The 17,891-nt window shown below is 40.3% G+C and overlaps 2 protein-coding genes across 2 annotated transcripts; one reads left to right on the top strand and one right to left on the bottom strand.

The window, feature by feature from the left end:
• The first annotated feature begins 1,848 nt into the window (after positions 1-1,848).
• LOC110985421 (uncharacterized) lies at positions 1,849-11,698 on the top strand. Its single transcript, XM_022246429.2, has 11 exons — positions 1,849-2,061; positions 4,198-4,300; positions 4,654-4,737; positions 6,806-6,922; positions 7,357-7,464; positions 7,989-8,099; positions 8,492-8,662; positions 9,319-9,508; positions 9,842-10,122; positions 10,360-10,508; positions 10,731-11,698. The coding sequence occupies exons 1-11, from the start codon at positions 1,942-1,944 to the stop codon at positions 10,902-10,904; spliced, it is 1,608 nt and encodes a 535-aa protein (XP_022102121.2). The 5' UTR covers positions 1,849-1,941; the 3' UTR covers positions 10,905-11,698.
• A 751-nt stretch (positions 11,699-12,449) lies between these two features.
• Positions 12,450-15,305, bottom strand: LOC147798270 (uncharacterized). Its single transcript, XM_087141625.1, has 3 exons — positions 15,219-15,305; positions 13,827-14,149; positions 12,450-13,259 (listed from the first exon to the last, which is right to left on the bottom strand). Exons 1-3 carry the CDS (start codon positions 15,226-15,228, stop codon positions 13,107-13,109), a joined length of 486 nt encoding a protein of 161 aa, XP_086997751.1. The 5' UTR covers positions 15,229-15,305; the 3' UTR covers positions 12,450-13,106.
• Positions 15,306-17,891: the final 2,586 nt, after the last annotated feature.

Here is a 17,891-nt window from a genome sequence, read left to right as displayed (position 1 = left end):
AGACATTTCAGAGTCCCTCCTTTAAACCTAAAAACAAGCAATACTGTCCAAATATTGTCTCCACAATGGACAACTTTCTTTGTCGCAACTCACGCCTATGGTGTACTATTTACGACACACATTTTCTTTCTCTTTAGCCTCCCTCCAGGCGACGCAACTACACGACGCGACGGCACGACGGCTCCCTTGCGTCGTGCCGTCGGGTCGCACCGTCGCCTTCTTCTTGCCATTACTTTTGTACACACACGACGCGTCGTGTCGTGCTGTCGCCCGTCGTGTCTTGCTGTCTCAGGTCCTTTCCATGTTGCATTTTTGTCGCCTAAACTTTGCCCCTTCCGTCGCCCGTTGCGTCGTACCGTCGTGCGTCGCGTCGTACGTCGTGTCGTGTATCGCGTCGCCTATTACGTCGCCTGAAGCACGACGCGACGCACGGCACGACGCACGACGCGACGCGTAGTGTGCTGTCGCCCTTTGTTTCTTGGTGTTTATAGAGGGCTCCTTTACTGATTTCTTTCAACTTCCGCTCCGGTACTTGAATAGTAAATGTAATTAGAAAGAGCGTCACGACTAACTAACAGCCTTATCTCCAGGAAATAAATAACATGAGCCACAACGTTGTTTTGACTTTTCCCGCTCTAATTTTGATCTTCCTAAGAATTATGTAATAGAATTAATTTTGCTCCCCCACTTTTTGAAATCCTAACTCCCCCAGAATTAGGTCATACAATTTGTGTGGGTTGCTTGGCAGTGCGTGTGGGCAGTTGGTAGCAGAACTTGCAACCAGCCACAAGAGTCCTTGAGAAGGAGGTGATAACTTCCCTAGCCAGTGACCTTCCACTTCACTTGGCTACTGGACTAAACAGAACATGAACGAATGTACGAACATGCCATACTTGCAAATTCGTCCCTGTCCTGCTCAGAATTTTCAGAATTTCTGCTCAGCTCATTAGCATTATAAAAAGCAGCCCAGCATTTTTCTGAAAAAAAGGAGAAGGCCCCCGAAATGGTGAAATTGTATAAATCGTTGCCAGGATCAACTGCCTGGGTCTTTGCGCTATCCTATGAGAGCAGAATGGCTAAAAACTACAACTGAAAAATAGTCCTAAGTGCCCAAGAAGGTTGAGGGTTGCCACTTGAAAAATGGCTGCAATCAGACTTCGGAAAAATCACGTTTCTTGGGTGATTTTGTTTTGTGGGAATAATTAAAACTGTGATTGGTTAGCCCACAATAAATTGAAAAGAGATCGCAAGATTAGGGACTAGACAATAATTTTATTTGTGTTTCAGCAATCTCACGGATGTTGGTAAGCATGTTATTGGGCTCTGAACAGTGCCTGTTTTACACTGTTTTCAATGGGGCTTGAATTAGTGGACTGTACCTTACTATGCAAGTACGGGGGGCGGAAATGAAAGAAACAGTAAAGGCGCCCTCTATAAACACCAAGAAACGCGTCGCGTCGTGCGTCGCGTCGTGCGTCGCGTCCTGTCGTGCGTCGCGTCGTGCTTCAGGGGACGTAATAGGCGACGCGATGCCCGACACGACGCACGACGGTACGACGCGACGGGTGACGGAAGGGGCGACGTTTATACAGAAAAACAAAATGCAACAAGGAAAGGACCCAAGACAGCACGACGCGACGGGCGACGCACGACGCGACGCGTCGTGTGTGTACAAACGAAATGGCAAGAAGGTGACGGTGCGACCCGATGGCACGACGCAAGGGAGCCGTCGTGCTGTCGCGTCGTGTAGTTGCATCGCCTGGAGGGAAGCTAAAGAGAGAGAGAAATGTTTGTCGTATATGGTACACCATACACGCCACAACCACCTCAAAATGGAAAGCATTTTTTGCTTAGGAGGTCGAGTGGATTTGAGCAAGCCGACTTAAAAGAAGAGTCCGTCGGCAGGTCTGGTATCATTTTGTCCGACGTACAGCTGTGTACATGTGTACATCGTGTCTCATCATGCGGAGTGTAATCGTTGCTTGTGTGATTGGCCTGGCTTGTATTAGCCTATGTTCTGGCGCGGACAACACTCAGCAGAAACGAAAATCACCACTCAAGGTATTAACAACATTTATCATTTACTAAGGTTTTGGTCTTTCTCTTATTTTCATTCATTTCAGTTAAGATTTGACTAAAGACAATAAAAATTGGACCACAAAGATAAGTTATGTTCTGATATTGTTATATCTCAATTTTTACAACTTGTTTTTGTTTGTTTGAATGATTAATCCACTATTCATTCATATGTTCGATTGCGTAAAGTTTGAATTTCCAAGCATTTCATTTTAGTTAAACTGTTCACTTTTGTGCTTAGAATTGGACTTAATGCTGAGTACATAGAGTTAATTAAGCAAGATTTTACGGTGAAGAATCTTCCACAAACAAGCAAATCTTGTTGAGGATATTGGTTCAGATTAATATCCAGCTGAAACGTATTACTCTAGGCCAACCATTTTGATAATGAAATGAACATTATTCAGGTATGAGTTGTATTATTTTGTTTCTATCAAATTAAGCTGAAACTTATGACGTTTGATGAATGTTGTCAGCGGTGTAAATGCAGTCCCTGACATCATACAACGAAATCCTTTAAAGATATATTAAGAATAAAGCCTAAAATATAAAAAAACTACAAAATTAATCCAATCGAACTATAAACCGTGCATTCTAAACGTTTTAGAACTACTTCGCAAGAGAAGGAAAACGATATAAGAAGAATATGCCACATTTCACAATAAAATAACTATCATGGCACCTGTATTTTGGTCTTTCATTTTGCTTCGCAATATTAGGCTCTATCACATCCTACATTATTGGAAAATTTGGATTCTGTATCTAAATTAAGATCAATTTAATCTAAGTAACCAAGTGTTTATCGTTTCTTTCAATAATTTGTCAGTTTAATCTGTCTGAATACATTGAAAACTACTTTCTTAATGCACAAACCTGACAAGATAATGTACTTTTTAGTGCACTTTGAAGTTTTGAGGGAATTGGATGTTTGTTCAGGTGAACCAATACACCATGTGAATGTTAATGTAGCACCGTTTTCTGCGTTGTTGCTAAGGATCGTACATCGTACGATATCCCTCTAGTTAGAAGACAAATATTGACGAAGATTCTTAAGTTAATTCCTCTTGAATTTGAAAGCTGTATAAACATGTCCCCTGACATATTCGATACTTAGAGTTGGTGGGTACTGGCTTGTTGTCCAACCTCAAGTGTTCGGGGTTCCCTTTGGTATTCAAATTACTATCAAGGAAACGGGTAACTCATTATTTGGCGCTCCCGGAAATTCAATTTGCTTTTCCGACAAAGTCCAAGATTGTGAAAGTGGTCTGTTTTCTCTTGTGTGGATATCAAGCAGATCTTGCAACAACCCCTTAGATATAGATTGGAACGTAAATCAAAATACAATCAACCAGTCCTTTCTTTGAACTGTAAATAAATTAAACAATGTGGAAGAAAATGTTAACCAAATACGCTTAAACGCCTCTGGTTAACTATATATGCAAACTTAGTGCGTTTTAGCGAATGCCTTATAAGGGAATCGAAACGTCCTATTCTTAGTTAGAAAGGCGACAACTGCTTTTGTCCATGTGGAGAACAACGAGTTCTGTTTGCATGGGCGTAAATCCCGGGGGAATGGGGTAGGTCTATATATCCCCTTTTTGAGATGCATTCAATGTGCATTCTAAATGCATTCAATATTACTAATATAGAAGGGAAACCAATTTTTAAAAACCATCAATATGCCATTCTGAATACATATTACAGGTGTACATCAAATTTTCAATTTTCATGACCAGGCAAGTCATCCTCCCTCACCTTTCCCCACCCACCCCCTCACGACAATGTCGATTAAATCTCTGTACTAAAGCATGGTGGTGGAGTAATATCATCTGCATCAGGCGCTGGAAGGCTTGGGTTGGAGGCCTCTCCCCCTGTAAGCACGTTTGTGATTTTATTTTCACGAGCTCCTGCGAAGCGCTGAATATTCAGTACTTTATGAAGAACTGATGAAGGGCAAAACAAAATATGACAAGATAAAACTTCGTCTCTTGGTCATAAATTCTCAGGAAAGAGGTTTTATCTTGTCAGTATAACAAACTTTTGCTAATAGTTAGGATTTGGAATTGTAGAACAAGCTTTTAGGAGAATGATTCTGATCGAACTTAGTGATTTTTATTTCAGGAGAAGAGCGCCACCGGCAAAGATGCCGTCAAAGCTCTTCTGAAACACTTAAAGACTAAACAACTTACGGAAGCAAAGAAAGACGCATCTTTGGACATCAAGAGTAAGTGAAGTATACCATATTTTAAAGCATGAGTATGTCAAGTCGTCCAAAAAAAGAATTAGTTCAAAAATTAAAATACTCAATTCGATCTTAATACAATGGAATTAATTCAAGAAATAACTGTAAGAATGAAAATGCACCAGTGTGCAGATATAAGGGACAAGAACTATGGCCGATAAAGGAAATAAAACTTAAACTTAAATATTCATTGAAAAGTCCATTTTGTGTTTTTTAAACATTGCCAACGTGCTTTCTCTCTTATTTTTATTTTGGCATGGTTTTCACTCCACAATCCTAACATTTCTAATGGAATGTTTGATGAAAACTTTGTGGTTGTTTGCCATGTTTTCCAGAGTCCTTGATGACGAGAGCGGAGAGCTTTGGGTCCAAGAGAAACTGGCAAGAATGGCTATGCAATCATTTTCCTGAATACTGCGGTAAGACTCTAGTCCAGTAGCTTATCCAGCTTTTGGTGGGGGGGGATTCAAAAGCGAATGCAGCTTCGGGCTCATTCTACATAACGTTGGAGGAGAAAAAGTATCAAAAGCCTTAAGGTCCCAAAATTTTAGGTTTTATTTCATGGTGTTGTTTTCTTAGGGTTTTCGTTCTCAACTTTGAAACACAAGTAATAAAATAAAAATTTGATGAAAGGAAAATTAAAATGAAATAAATGTCAGGGGAGATACGCCACTGCTCCAGTCATCAATACACCACAGATCCTTTAGAATTGTCTCTATTGAATAAATCATGAAAACATCACAATAATAAGACCTACTCTTGTGACGTCACTCTATTCATTAAAGTGTAGATTATCTATTTCGAATTGCAATTCACAGCAGGTTCTTATTAACGAATCTTCACTTGAAAGATGTAGGATATTTTTTATGAATCTATACAGGTTTTGCGATAACTCCTAATAATGAGGTAACCCATACGCTCGTTAATTTAAATGGTAAAGATTCAGCCTTTTTGACAAATTGTGAAATGTATTTTTTAAAAATGGTTTGACATGATTTTTATGTTTTCAAGATGTATTTTTGCGTTGGGGAGATGTTAATTTATATAACGGGTTTTGCCCTTACCCAATGTATATATATAATTTTTATGATTTAATTTAAAAAATAAGTAACACAACGACAGTTTTTATGTTCTCGAGGAAAACGACTAGAACTTAAAGCAAGGGAAAATACTTTCATCCGCTGAAGCTAAACCAAAGTAAACACGAAGTAAATCCGACATAAAGCATAAAGATGAACTCATTGATTTTTATAACACGAAATATTTTCTGAGTATTATTTCTTTATTTGCAACTCTTTCATCTTTCTTTCTTTCTTTGATTTTTGATGGCATTTTTAACCTTCAGTTAAAGTAAAATGATATGCTTACTTAACTTTTGTTTTCTTAAATTTCAATTCTTTTTGGTTTTATTTTAATACGTAAATTATTTTTAATTTTATGTTAAATGTTTGAATAGTCTTTGCTTTTTGTATTTCTCAATATTTTTTGAAACAATTTTTACTTAATTTGCTTTTTTCTTTAAATCTTCCTCATTTCACTTTTCTTTGTCGATTTTTTTAAATGTGAGTGTAACTCCATTAAGTTTCATTATTAACACAGATTTCCACTGTTTAGCAACTGCCTGTGAATAGTGTTAGGAAACGGGTGAATTAATCGAAATGAATACAAAAAAATTACTAATGTGGAATTTCAGTGTTAGGTGTTTTCCAAACGAAACAATGCCAAGCAGTAGGGGAGCACCCCATGTTTATCCAAACAAAATGTAAAGATTAGTGGTCAGAATTTGAGTGGTCAATGAAGTGCTGTTCCTGCTCAAGCTGATCACCAAACTTCAACATGGACGAAATCGATAATGCAATCCCATTCAATTTCATCAACTGCATGAAACAACTGTTTCAGTCTCGTACGATTCCCTAGCTGTAACACATACATGTATGAATTCATTTGGATTCCAGAGAGACTGATAGTCAAGAGAGTGTTTGTAATGCACCGGTGCTGACTATATGTGTATGGTTCTCAGGGTTTCCTCTGACAAAACTGTGCTTGTTGATGAATGGATGAAAGGTTGTGTACTCAAGCGAAGTGGTAGCAACAAGACCCAGACACGGATTACGAATATGTGCATAATTAAAGCCAGCTGTAAAGTTTAGCATTGCTTGCCAACTGTAGACAACAAATTGAATTCATTTATCAAGGCTTTGGTAAGAATCGAAATTTTCTGTGCCAATTGTTTTTGGGACATTTGTTGAAGGAGCGACGTCGGAACTGTAGATTTATGCTTCGATAGAGTTTCAATTTACAATCAGCACTTTGACGTCACTACCTTTTTGATGTTAAGCAAATCTTCAGTATCTGCACTCTCACTATTCAACTCGACTTACAGTAATTTTTTGCAAAACAGTGTTGTGGAGGTATTCATAATTTGAATTACAAGGAGGACGGAGCAAATGTAGCAATTCTCAACGTCTTCGGTGTTTCTTCTTTTAGCTACTGCGAGTGGCTGTGCAGCGGATGAATTTGAATGTACTGACGGCAGTTGTATCTATGACTACTGGCAGTGTGACGGTTGGAATGATTGCAGCGATGCAAGTGATGAACAAGGATGTAAGTCGGTTTTGCAAAATGGCATTTTCCATTTTGTTGATTTTTTTCCTCAAGCGAAAACTTGTTCTTAACATGGTCGATCTGTGCATGCGCAGAGCAAGAGCAAATCTACAGACATTCATGTTTGTATGCGGCTGTATTGGTGCTGCATTCAAAACCGTAATTAAATGCTGCCTTTGAAGTGATAAAAAGTAAGCCATGACCTTTAATTGTGGTCCTGAGCACATTCACAACATAATGAAATTTTGACTGAATTTCAATCACTTCTTTTTTCAGTCGCAATCATAACATGTCAAGATCCCAAGACTTAATCATATGGCAAGCACCAATTAAGTAACGATATCTTAAGTTGATAAGTTCGTCAATCTGACAGCAAGATTATTGCTGACTGTTGTTTCAAGATGGTCGTTGACTGTTTTGTGTGTTAATTACAGGCTCTTGCCGCAGTAACCAGTTCACGTGCGGAAATGGTCGTTGTATTCCGGGCAATTGGCAGTGTGACGACTGGAACGATTGTGGTGATGGAACCGACGAAGCTAACTGTAAGAGGATGGTGTAATTTTTCGTTCTTGAAAAGATGGCTAATTGTTGACTGCCTTAAATGAAAATTTATACAAGCAAGGAACGGGGAATCCTCACGGAATCCTCACAGTATATGATGCTGGCAAAGACCGGGACTTGACGGAAGACCTTGTCTGAACCACATGAAGTAAGATCATAGGGCTCCGAGCTATCACACACCGAGCTGTTAAGAACTGAAGTTCTCTTAAACATTTTGACTCAAGCTTTTTTTTTCTTAACATTTTACACGACCTCAGTATCAACTTAGCAGAGGACCACCTAGTTGGCTTTTGTATCATGGCTATTGTCTAAATGTCATTTGTTTGCACTCAAAATATTATTCGATTTAATTAAAGAATGGCTTTTGACGGTTATTGGAAGAACCAAAGTTTTTCATGTATTACACGTTTTACTGGACCAAATCAACAGTAACAAATGTACTTACACTTGTAGCCTAAACATTATGTGAAGTCCATTCAATCCTTTTATTCACTGTTTATTGCAGGCCCGTGTGCTGACGGGGAATTCACTTGTGTTTCTGACGGTAGTTGCATCTACGGTAGTTGGCAATGTGATGACTACGTTGACTGTAGCGACGGAAGTGATGAAGCCAACTGTAAGAGTCTGAATGTTTTACCCAGGACAGTGAAATATCCCAATTTTGGTCCGGGCAAGAGCAATATGGAAATTTTTCTAAAAATTATTGTCCACATTTCTATAGTTTCGTAAAAGAATACTCACTATCCCCTAACAAATAGTAGGGCCATAATGTTGGCTCTTTCATACAAAATGGCACCATGTCTCCAGAAGGGAACCTACTGACCCGGGATCGATAAGAATAACCCAATTGCTGAATTAGCCCCTTCCAAAAATTTTGTTCACGCACATTACAGGAATATAAGGCTCAATGGAATGAAATAAAATGAAATTGCAAGTTTTTACAGATAATCAAACTTGTAAAACCTTTCAGGCATTAATTTCCCCTTGACTGTTTCTGTCTCATGGAAGGTGGAAACAGTTGTAACTGGAATGACTGGAGTGAATGGTCTGCTTGTAATACCGGCTGTGGTGCCGGTCAACGCAGCCGAACTCGCACCTGTAGTTGCAGTAGTGGGAACTGTAATGGGGAGTCTGTGGAGTATGATATATGTAACGGTGACGACTGCTTCCCTGAAGCCAGTAAGTTAGCAGTGCATTCAATTATTATTCTGGGAGAAAAGGAGTTGATTTACACTTAAATTGAATGGTAAAGTTTCATATTCTGTCTTTATAATCTACCAGGCCGTATGCCGTCCCTCAACAACATGGAGGGCGCAAGTTTGGGCGCAAAGGTCAATTCACGCGCAGTTCAGTGACACTCGAACGAAATTTCATCGTTATCACATTTTCTGGTTGGCTGAAATTCTCGCATCTTACATTTTTACAATTATTTTCCTATGAATGGTTCCTTCCTTAATCATAAATGAAATCGGTTATTGATAACCAGCAATACGACCATACCCCTAGGCCTTGTCCCAGTGTGGTCTACTATAGATTGTTCAAACCATCTTTCGTTCTGCGGTGTGAATAGTCGAATTACATATTGTTAACTGTAGTTGTCGCTCGAGCTGTCTAACCTATTTGGATTGGATTGATTTAATGAATGAATGATTAAGAAAAAAAGAAAACGTTCTATTTTAGATTATTTTAGCAAATATATATCAGTAAAGTCATCTGAGCTATGCCAATCTTGGGCCTACAAAAGTTGGCATCATGATATCATGAATCATCTGAATAATCGACAAAATAACTGGAAAAATGCTGACAACTCTTTATCTGACGATTGTTACTTCAAGGTGCGGGTTGCGGTACCCGCCAACCCGTTGGGTCCAACAACCGCATCGTTGGTGGAGAAGACGCCGTACGTGGCGCTTGGCCTTGGCAGGCACAACTCTTCTATTACGGCAGCTTCATTTGTGGTGGGACGCTGGTTGGCAATAGATATGTCATCAGCGCTGCTCATTGTTTCACTGGAGATGGATATGAGTAAGTATCAGAAACAGACGCTGTTTGAAGTGCTGACACGCACACAGAGTCTTTTTTATGCTTTTAAAAGATGGCAATATTCCCACTTTGGTTTGGTTTGACTTATATGCAGACAGAGGGGACCACTTTTTGTCTTAAAAAAACAGGCTCTGAATTCGAAGTTCGTCGGTAGATATCGTTAGCACGGTGTTGGCTTTGCTGGACTGTTTGGGATTTAGTTAATTAAAGTTGTTCAGGTCACCAGCAATGGAACTTGCAGTCAAAAAATTGAGAAAGATGCTTTTGAGCAAAATAGCTGGTTTTTTTTGTAAAACAAAACACAAATTTTAACAGTTACAGCAACGGAGCTGATTGGACAGTACAACTCGGTAAACTCTACGCTTCTAGCAACATCGACTCATCCAATGGGGAGTATGAGAGTGGAGTGTCACAGGTCATCATCCATGAAGGATACAATGAGGTCACCTCAGACAATGATATCGCTGTCATGGTGTTGTCCAACCCACTACCAGCAACAAACAACTTCGTCAACTTCGCCTGTCTGGACCTGAACAGTACCAGGGCATTTGATCCCACTTCTAACTGCTTCACTTCTGGATTCGGTGCCTTGTCCTGTGAGTCATGTTGCCTTCGCATCTACTCATTTTAACAATAAACTTTCCTCCAACACTGTTTCGTTTTTGTTTCCTTCATTGTGTTGCTATCAGGTTACAGCTTTATTAGTGCACAACTCGAGGGGTTTATTCATTTCATTATAATGTATATCAGCAGTTGTGATACGTTCATTTTCTACACGACAGTGTAGAATTTTCTCCAGTAAAAGTGAATAATATTTTCTTCCCCTGATGTAGCTGGAGGTAGTTTGGCGACCATCCTTCAAGAGGCTAACGTCCCCCTCATTCCTAGGGCTACTTGCAATGGACCGAACAACTACGATGGCGAAGTAACAAATAACATGTTGTGTGCTGGCTTTGTTGAGGGCGGCATTGACTCGTGTCAGGTATAAAAGTATAGTCCTGTCACATCACACCGTGTCATCATTATTTGAAAAAGCTTTTAAACAAATTATCTTTGAAAAAATAGAGCTATTAGCTATTATGACAGTGCTGTTTAAAGGTCTGAATCGTGCACGGTTCAGTTGGCATTTCTGCTTCCAATGAGATTTGTGACGGCTTGTATTAACGTTAATAAGATTTTTGAATGTTTACTTATTTGTTGCCAGGGTGACTCTGGTGGTCCTTTGGTGTGTGCAGCTAAAGACACCGGAGCTGACGTCGAACGCTGGTACCTTGTCGGGGTTACCAGCTGGGGATATGGATGTGCTCAGGCGAATTATCCTGGTGTCTACACTGATGTGTCTCAGTATAAAGACTGGCTTCAGAACAAGATGGCGTAAACGCAAATCATTTCAGTGTATTCGTGTTAAAGTGGGAATTAATGGCAGATTCGTAAAACAAAACGAGTAACAAAACGTAAATAAGGCATGCAGGAAATAGCTTAGTTTTTCCTTTTCATTTTTAAAAAAGATTACTCAGAATTTGTGCTATATTTGAATGCTATAGCCAAAGGTTAACCTAAATGTATTCATGTTTTCATAAAGCTCTAAGCCTTACATCCATTGTCTTATACCTATCCGTCAAGACGACGCCTACGCTTACATACCCATCCGTCAAGACGACGCGTACGTTTACATACCTATCCGTCAAGACGACGCGTACGCTCACATAACTATCCGTCAAGATGACGCGTACGCTTACATACTTATCCGTCAAGACGACGCATACGCTTACATACTTATCCGTCAAGACGACGCATACGCTTACATACCCATCCGTCAAGACGACGCGTAAGTTTACATACCTATCCGTCAAGACGACGCGTACGCTTACATAACTATCCGTCAAGACGACGCGTACGCTTACATACTTATCCGTCAAGACGACGCATACGCTTACATACCCATCCGTCAAGACGACACATACGCTTACATACGTATCTTGTTTGCGGTGATTCGGTCAGATTCTTTTATTTACCATTACAATAATATTTGCATTAGGTTGAGATGAATACTGATGATTGCTAGATGACGGTTTCTGATTCATTTCATGGTAGCATTTTTTCAGATAGTTATGTTAGCAGTATTTTGATTAAAAAAGATAACTTGACAATAAAATGGCACCTTTGTAAACATGCCAATGTGTGAAATGATGCAGACTTCTCGCCTTAAATCGTCACCTCAAGAGGGATACTTGCGGAGTTTGATAACGAATACACTTTCCAGGAATTGATTATAATTTGATGCAGACTTCAAGCGTGACAGACGTCTCAGTCACAGTAGCAGAGCTGCGGTCGTGCCATTCAAACAGTGTCATTGTTTTAGATACCATTATACAAGCAAACTATGTGTGAAACCTTTACAGCATTTCAACTTTTTAAGTGTCGTGACCGCCAAAGGTTATCAAAATTCATTGGCTTACATGATATTGTGACGTCACGCGTTGCGAGGAAGGGGCAAAGCTCTTTCTTTCCTACAGTGACAAGCTGGCAAACCGGGGGAAGGGGGCACGGAGGAGCATACATCCCTTGTCATGCCAATGTAGGCATTTGGGGTTTAGGTTGCATGACTTGATGCATTGTGACGTCACTGGGTAGTCACTTGAATATAAAGACTTTGCTTAGTTCAATGAATAGCCTAGAGATACTCAGTCTGTGTACAGATGAATGAGGAGTGGTTTATTCCGAATCATCCATTTCATCTCAATTTGGTCCCCAAATTTACCGAGCTTTGGATAAAATTAATTGAAAGCCTATTTCTCTAATCCACAAAATGCACTTAAAATAGCAAGCAATGTACCTAAACCATAGGACGACATGTCCCAAGTATTTTTCATATGTATCCAACGCAAAATTGTTCAAATTTTTTCAACGAACTTCATTATCAGTTTGTGAATAGATCATCAACGTGTCTCCATTCCCAGGCCCCAGACCACTGACAAACTCCTAGCTGTTTTCATTATTTTAAAGTTACACGAAGCACTAAACTCTTCTTTAATGTTTTAGTATCACAATTATTTATTGTGCAGATGTAATGAATGAAGTGGTCAATAATGTTTGGACTGAGTGATCACGTGGCTTGCGATATAAGAACATGAAACGGCAAAACACGGCTACACATTCGAGTTATTTCTAATGTTTGCATAAACAAGACAACCAAATAAATTCATATTTGTTAAACAGCTCATTCATCTGCTCGTTCATCAAACTTCTAGTGTTCTCAAACAAACGTCAATGTCGGCATTATTTACTTTAAACATTCAGATCCCCCTCAAAACGCGGCAGCAACGCGAGTCGCACGCATTTGCACTACGGTGCACACCATACATGCCTTGTTAAAAAACTTAATTCAGACTTAATTCAGACTCGATTCAAGTCTACTCCTGGTTATGGTATACGGTTGCATATTGGCTATAAAGAATTATGGAGTGTGTGTTGTAATGATTCCACCGACTAATGTGGGACTTGAACAGGGCCAGTGTGGGACACGTGTGCTGGATTTGTGTTCTGGTCCGAGTTTGGACTGGAGCGAAGTGTACCGTAATTATAATGATTTTAAGACTAGCGGAATAACCAACAGACATCCCAGAATTACCAATCCTGCCATTAAACCAGGGATTCCAAACTTCTTATACTTCGTCTTTATCCACGTCTTGACCCTCTGCATAAATCCATCATTCTGTATCAGTTCTTCTGCCTAAAATGACACATATAAAGAAGATGTTGAAGGAACTGGTTAGTATCACGCGCAGGACAGCGTGAAAACTTGTAGCGCTAAAACGTATGTCGTAATATATTGGCATGCCCTTGGGAACATGAGTACATCTTTAGACCTTGTTTTAAAAGATCATTTTAAAGCAAAAACATAATCGAAATCCCGAATTAGTATTTGGAAAGAGTGTATACGTGGCCAGTTCATTATGGGCCCAATATCAGACCTGACTGTGTATTCGGAACCTTTGTCACCAGTGATGTAAAAATGGGGGGATACGAGAGGCCCAACTCTTTGAACTCGGGCATTTGTCTGTTCGCTCTGTTATGAGCCCTGAGCTGGACCAAGAGAGGACGCAATTTTCCTTGCAACAAAAGCTCCTTTGGTCGGAACTGCACTTCGCTGGTTCACGAACGATTGTGAAATAAATGTCTTACGGTTGCGTCGCTATCAGCAAAATGAACACTCCTAACCAACCTGGCTCTGTTTAACCGATGAGGGGATGCTTCTGCCCAAGGCGTATTTGCTTACTTTTCACATTTAGGGACTTACCTCCCGATTGTCTGGCTTTCCCAATGGCCCGTCATTTACACTTGCTCTCACAAAACCTCTGATTTCGTCTGGTGACAAGTCACTGAACGTATCTCCAGGGAGCGAGATAGCAAGATGAACGACGCTAGAGTGGGAAGGAGAGGGAGCAAGATCTTTGTTGAGTGCATCTTCTTTGATCTCAGAATCATCGACGTCCAGTTGATGAGCACTAGGGTCGTGGGTCTCAGGACTCATAAACTCAGTGTAAGACTTCTCCTTGATCACATTCTCCGGCTCATCAACGTTACTAATCACCTCATTATCCACCAACAACTGAGGATTGGCTGGAAACAAAATTAAAAAGTAACTAATAATAAAAATAATAGTCAGTTCTTACATAGCGCGTATCACGGAATGTCTCTATGCAATTATCATTATCCCTGGACAATGGGCTTACATCATCTGAACATTCCTGAAACCATCTCAGCTCCCTGGAGAATATACTAGCATAACACATCTCCAACGTGTGTTTCATGTTTAAAGTGCCACGGAAACAGACTTATTTCAAAAGTGCAAAACTGAACACCTAAAAGTTTATATTAACTCGAATCTTAGACTGGACATCTTTGAAGAAGTAAGCCTACAGTACGATGAAACTAGAGTGCCACACTCAACAAAAGCGAAACAATTGATGTCACTATTCCCCATATGTTCCTGCAGAAACCCAACCTCCCTTCTTCGCCTGTAAAAACACCGACGGCAGATAAAAATGGGGTCAACGTTTCCCATTTTGTTGCTCCGACCCAATAGTTTTGGATACGTACATAGTTCACAGGCAGGGGCCCCATCCACTATTATGGGGCTTGATATGCAATGCCTTGGATATCCGGAAAGGATTCGATTCGAGAATAAGGAGGAGTCCGAGGGCACGCCCCTCCCCAGGAAAACTTAAGGACAGAATCCTGCAATCTGGCTCATTTTATTACATGCCCAAAATACAAGTCCAAAACTTCTGTTTTGTGGTTGTTTGATAAGTGAAACTATGGAGGATTACTAAGAAGTAGGGGGCGGGGGTTCAACGAACGCCCGTCCCCGCGTACGCCCTTGCTTTTTAGGGGACATGATCTATTGAATTAGTGATCTTGAACATTCTCTGTATAAATCTCACGATATAAACTGTTCTCCCGTAGCTCCCAGTTAACAATACTAAAAGGATAAAAAGATATGACGAAAATAAAATTAAGTATGGACAATTACAATTGAACTATCCTTCACCTACAGCGCCAAAATAAAAGCACCAAAGTTCACTGCTAGCTTTAGTTTACTTATGACGTATTAAAAATGGTGGCAAGCGTAATCCACTTTGAAAGTCATAGTGATTTGAACACAAATAAAATTTCAAATAAAACTTACATCTTGGCATGGTTTCGTTTCACTATATCCGATTCTTGCTTTTTTTCAGCGACAACTCGCCGGCTGTGACGGATGGAAATAATCTACGATACTCTGATCTTACCTGCAACTTTTAGCCAATTTGATGTAGTCCAAAAGAGTGAGAAGTTTAGTTGATCAATCCATTATCAAAAAGCTATATATGCCAGCAAAAGCGTCCTTAGTGGTTTCTATGCATGCGTGGTGCATAGTTATCATGCAACAGTGAAGGATAGTTTAATTTATTAATTGTACTGGTAGAGTGTCAGTGTTTATCAGAAAAATAGTGCACTTTTTGTTTCAGATCATATAAAATAAAACGCCTTATGGACATGGAGCTGACGTCAAGCGCTGACACCTTGCCGGGGTTACCGGCTGGGGCTATGGATGCGCTCTGGCCGCGTATTTTTTATTTACACCGTATCCTAGGGGTTTTGCTGTGGTGGTGCTGATTCGCGCTTGCAAAGAGTGCTGAGTTCGTATACGAGTGGATGGGCTTTAACGTGGGGGCGGAAACATGACATAGACATAGTGAAGAAAGTCCTAAGAGTTTCAATATAGGCCAATATGTCACTAGGACGTCTCGTTATTGCAAAGCTTCAACTGCTGCTAAATGTCGTGAGAGCTCCGCTAGAAATCTTGGTAGGCCTACGCAATGCGAAACGTAAACACTGAACTAAAGTAACCTCACGCAACCGAATTAGTAGGCTATCATCATCATCATCATCCTCATCACCATCATCACCATCACCATCACCACCATCACCACCACCACCATCACCATCACCACCATCACCATCATCACCATCACCACCACCACCGTCACCACCACCATCACCATCATCACCATCATCACCACCACCACCACCACCATCACCATCATCAAGGATTTTGTCTCATCAGTCGTTTATCGACCATCGAGATTTGCGGCTTCTGAGCAACTCGTGGAGCTCCCCTTTCTTAAAGAGCATGTGCCGAACCTGCATTTCGTCCATTCCTACATCACGTGCCAGAGACTTGCACAGGTCTCTTACAAACTTGTGCTCGGATTTGGTAAAGAGCCACTGTCAGTTTTGCTCATTCGAGTTGGGCATACGCACCACATGTGCAATGTAGGCCTATATGATGTGTTGTTTTCCGCAGAACTCACTAATACGGGTTGTTTTGCAGATTTGTAGGATCTCGTTGGTGTTGCACTTGCCCACCTTCTTGTAGAATCCACCTTTGACAAGGACTGAGTTCAAGTCTTTTCTCGATTATGTTTTACGACTGCAACACTCATAACGGAGTATGTTTTTCAAGGATTTTATCAAACGAGTATGACCTTAGCCGGGCCAGTGTGAGACATGGCGTTGGAGTTCGTTTCAGGTCCGACTTTGAGCATGAGTGAAGTCTTCACTAATTATGATATTATTAATTTTAAGACCAACGGAATAACCACCAGACATAGGAGTACAAACCCTGCGGCTACACTAGGGATTCCAAACTTCTTATAATTTGTCTATCCACGTCTTGACACTCTGCATGAATCCATCATTCTGTATAAGGTCTTCTGCCTAAAATAATGACTCATAGAAGAAAAGCATTCTGAAGAAATTGGTTAGTATCACAAGAAGGACGGTGTTCCTTAACTTGCGGCGCTGAAATTACAGTGTCTAATATTATGGAATCTCGTCGTAATACATCGTCATGGCCTTGCTATGAACATTTTGTACCTTCTGATCTTTGTGTAAACCCTAAAAGAGTCTTCAAGATGTATAAAAGAGTCGGGGACAGAATCTGCTCTCTCTCTCTCGGCATTTGTTGCATTTTTCTCAGGAGTTGAGCCTTCGGGAGTTTTTAGAGTAATTCTACGCAATCATTGTGACACCAGTTTTGCGAAAATCGAACATACCGTTCTTGCTCAGCGCACAATTTTTCAAATACAGGTCCGCCAAAAATGTAGGCTACACCTTTTTTCACAGCGGTATTTGGTACACGCGGGCTGGTACGCGTGTAGCCTCAGGCTTAATAGCGTTAATAACAAAATGATAAGTTTAATTCAGTTCAAACTTCACATTTATAATGATAAGGGGTGTGTTTACATATGCGCCAAATTCCCCAAAAGTCGAGCACGGACAGACTCAACGGAGGATGGGAGGGACGACCGATGTCCTCATTCTCCCTTAATTCTCATGTATCCAGTCCCTCTTCTTCGACTTTAAAAACACTGACACCTGCAAAAATGGGATTTCCTTTTTTCACTCCTGAGGACGACCAGAGCATCACACTGGTCGAAACGACGAGTACACACTCACCGATTCTTATACAAACCTAAAAGAGTTCTATCCACTTGGTATAACGGCAAGCCCTCTCTTTACTTTTTCCCCATTTTGTGATGTGGCCCTGACCCTATAATTCTGGTACATAATTTAGGATAATTTAAAAGATGGGCATCGAATTCTGCAAGCTATAGGGCATTTTAACATATGCCCAAAATACAAATCCAAGACTTCAGTTTGTGGTTGTGTTAAATAGTGAAACATTGGAGAATTACAGAGGTTCCAATGAACTTTCACCCATCCCCTGAATCCACACCCCTGCTATCTAGGGGACACTATCTGGTGAATTTATTTTATCTTGAACATTCTGCTCACCAAATCGGAGTCCCAAACC

This window comes from Acanthaster planci, linkage group LG09 (genome assembly GCF_054643075.1).
Source record: "Acanthaster planci isolate LZ-2023a linkage group LG09, COTS_SCS, whole genome shotgun sequence".
Classification (NCBI taxonomy): domain Eukaryota; kingdom Metazoa; phylum Echinodermata; class Asteroidea; order Valvatida; family Acanthasteridae; genus Acanthaster; species Acanthaster planci.
This window is presented reverse-complemented; position numbering and strand designations above follow the sequence as displayed.

Coding starts and splice junctions, on each gene's coding strand:
- LOC110985421 (XM_022246429.2), top strand. CDS start 1,942: ATGTGTACATCGTGTCTCATCATGCGGAGTGTAATCGTTGCTTGTGTG. Junction 7,465..7,988: donor TGGAACCGACGAAGCTAACT/GTAAGAGGATGG, acceptor TGTTTATTGCAG/GCCCGTGTGCTGACGGGGAA. Junction 10,509..10,730: donor GCGGCATTGACTCGTGTCAG/GTATAAAAGTAT, acceptor ATTTGTTGCCAG/GGTGACTCTGGTGGTCCTTT.
- LOC147798270 (XM_087141625.1), bottom strand. Junction 13,260..13,826: donor GAAAGCCAGACAATCGGGAG/GTAAGTCCCTAA, acceptor GTGTCATTTTAG/GCAGAAGAACTGATACAGAA.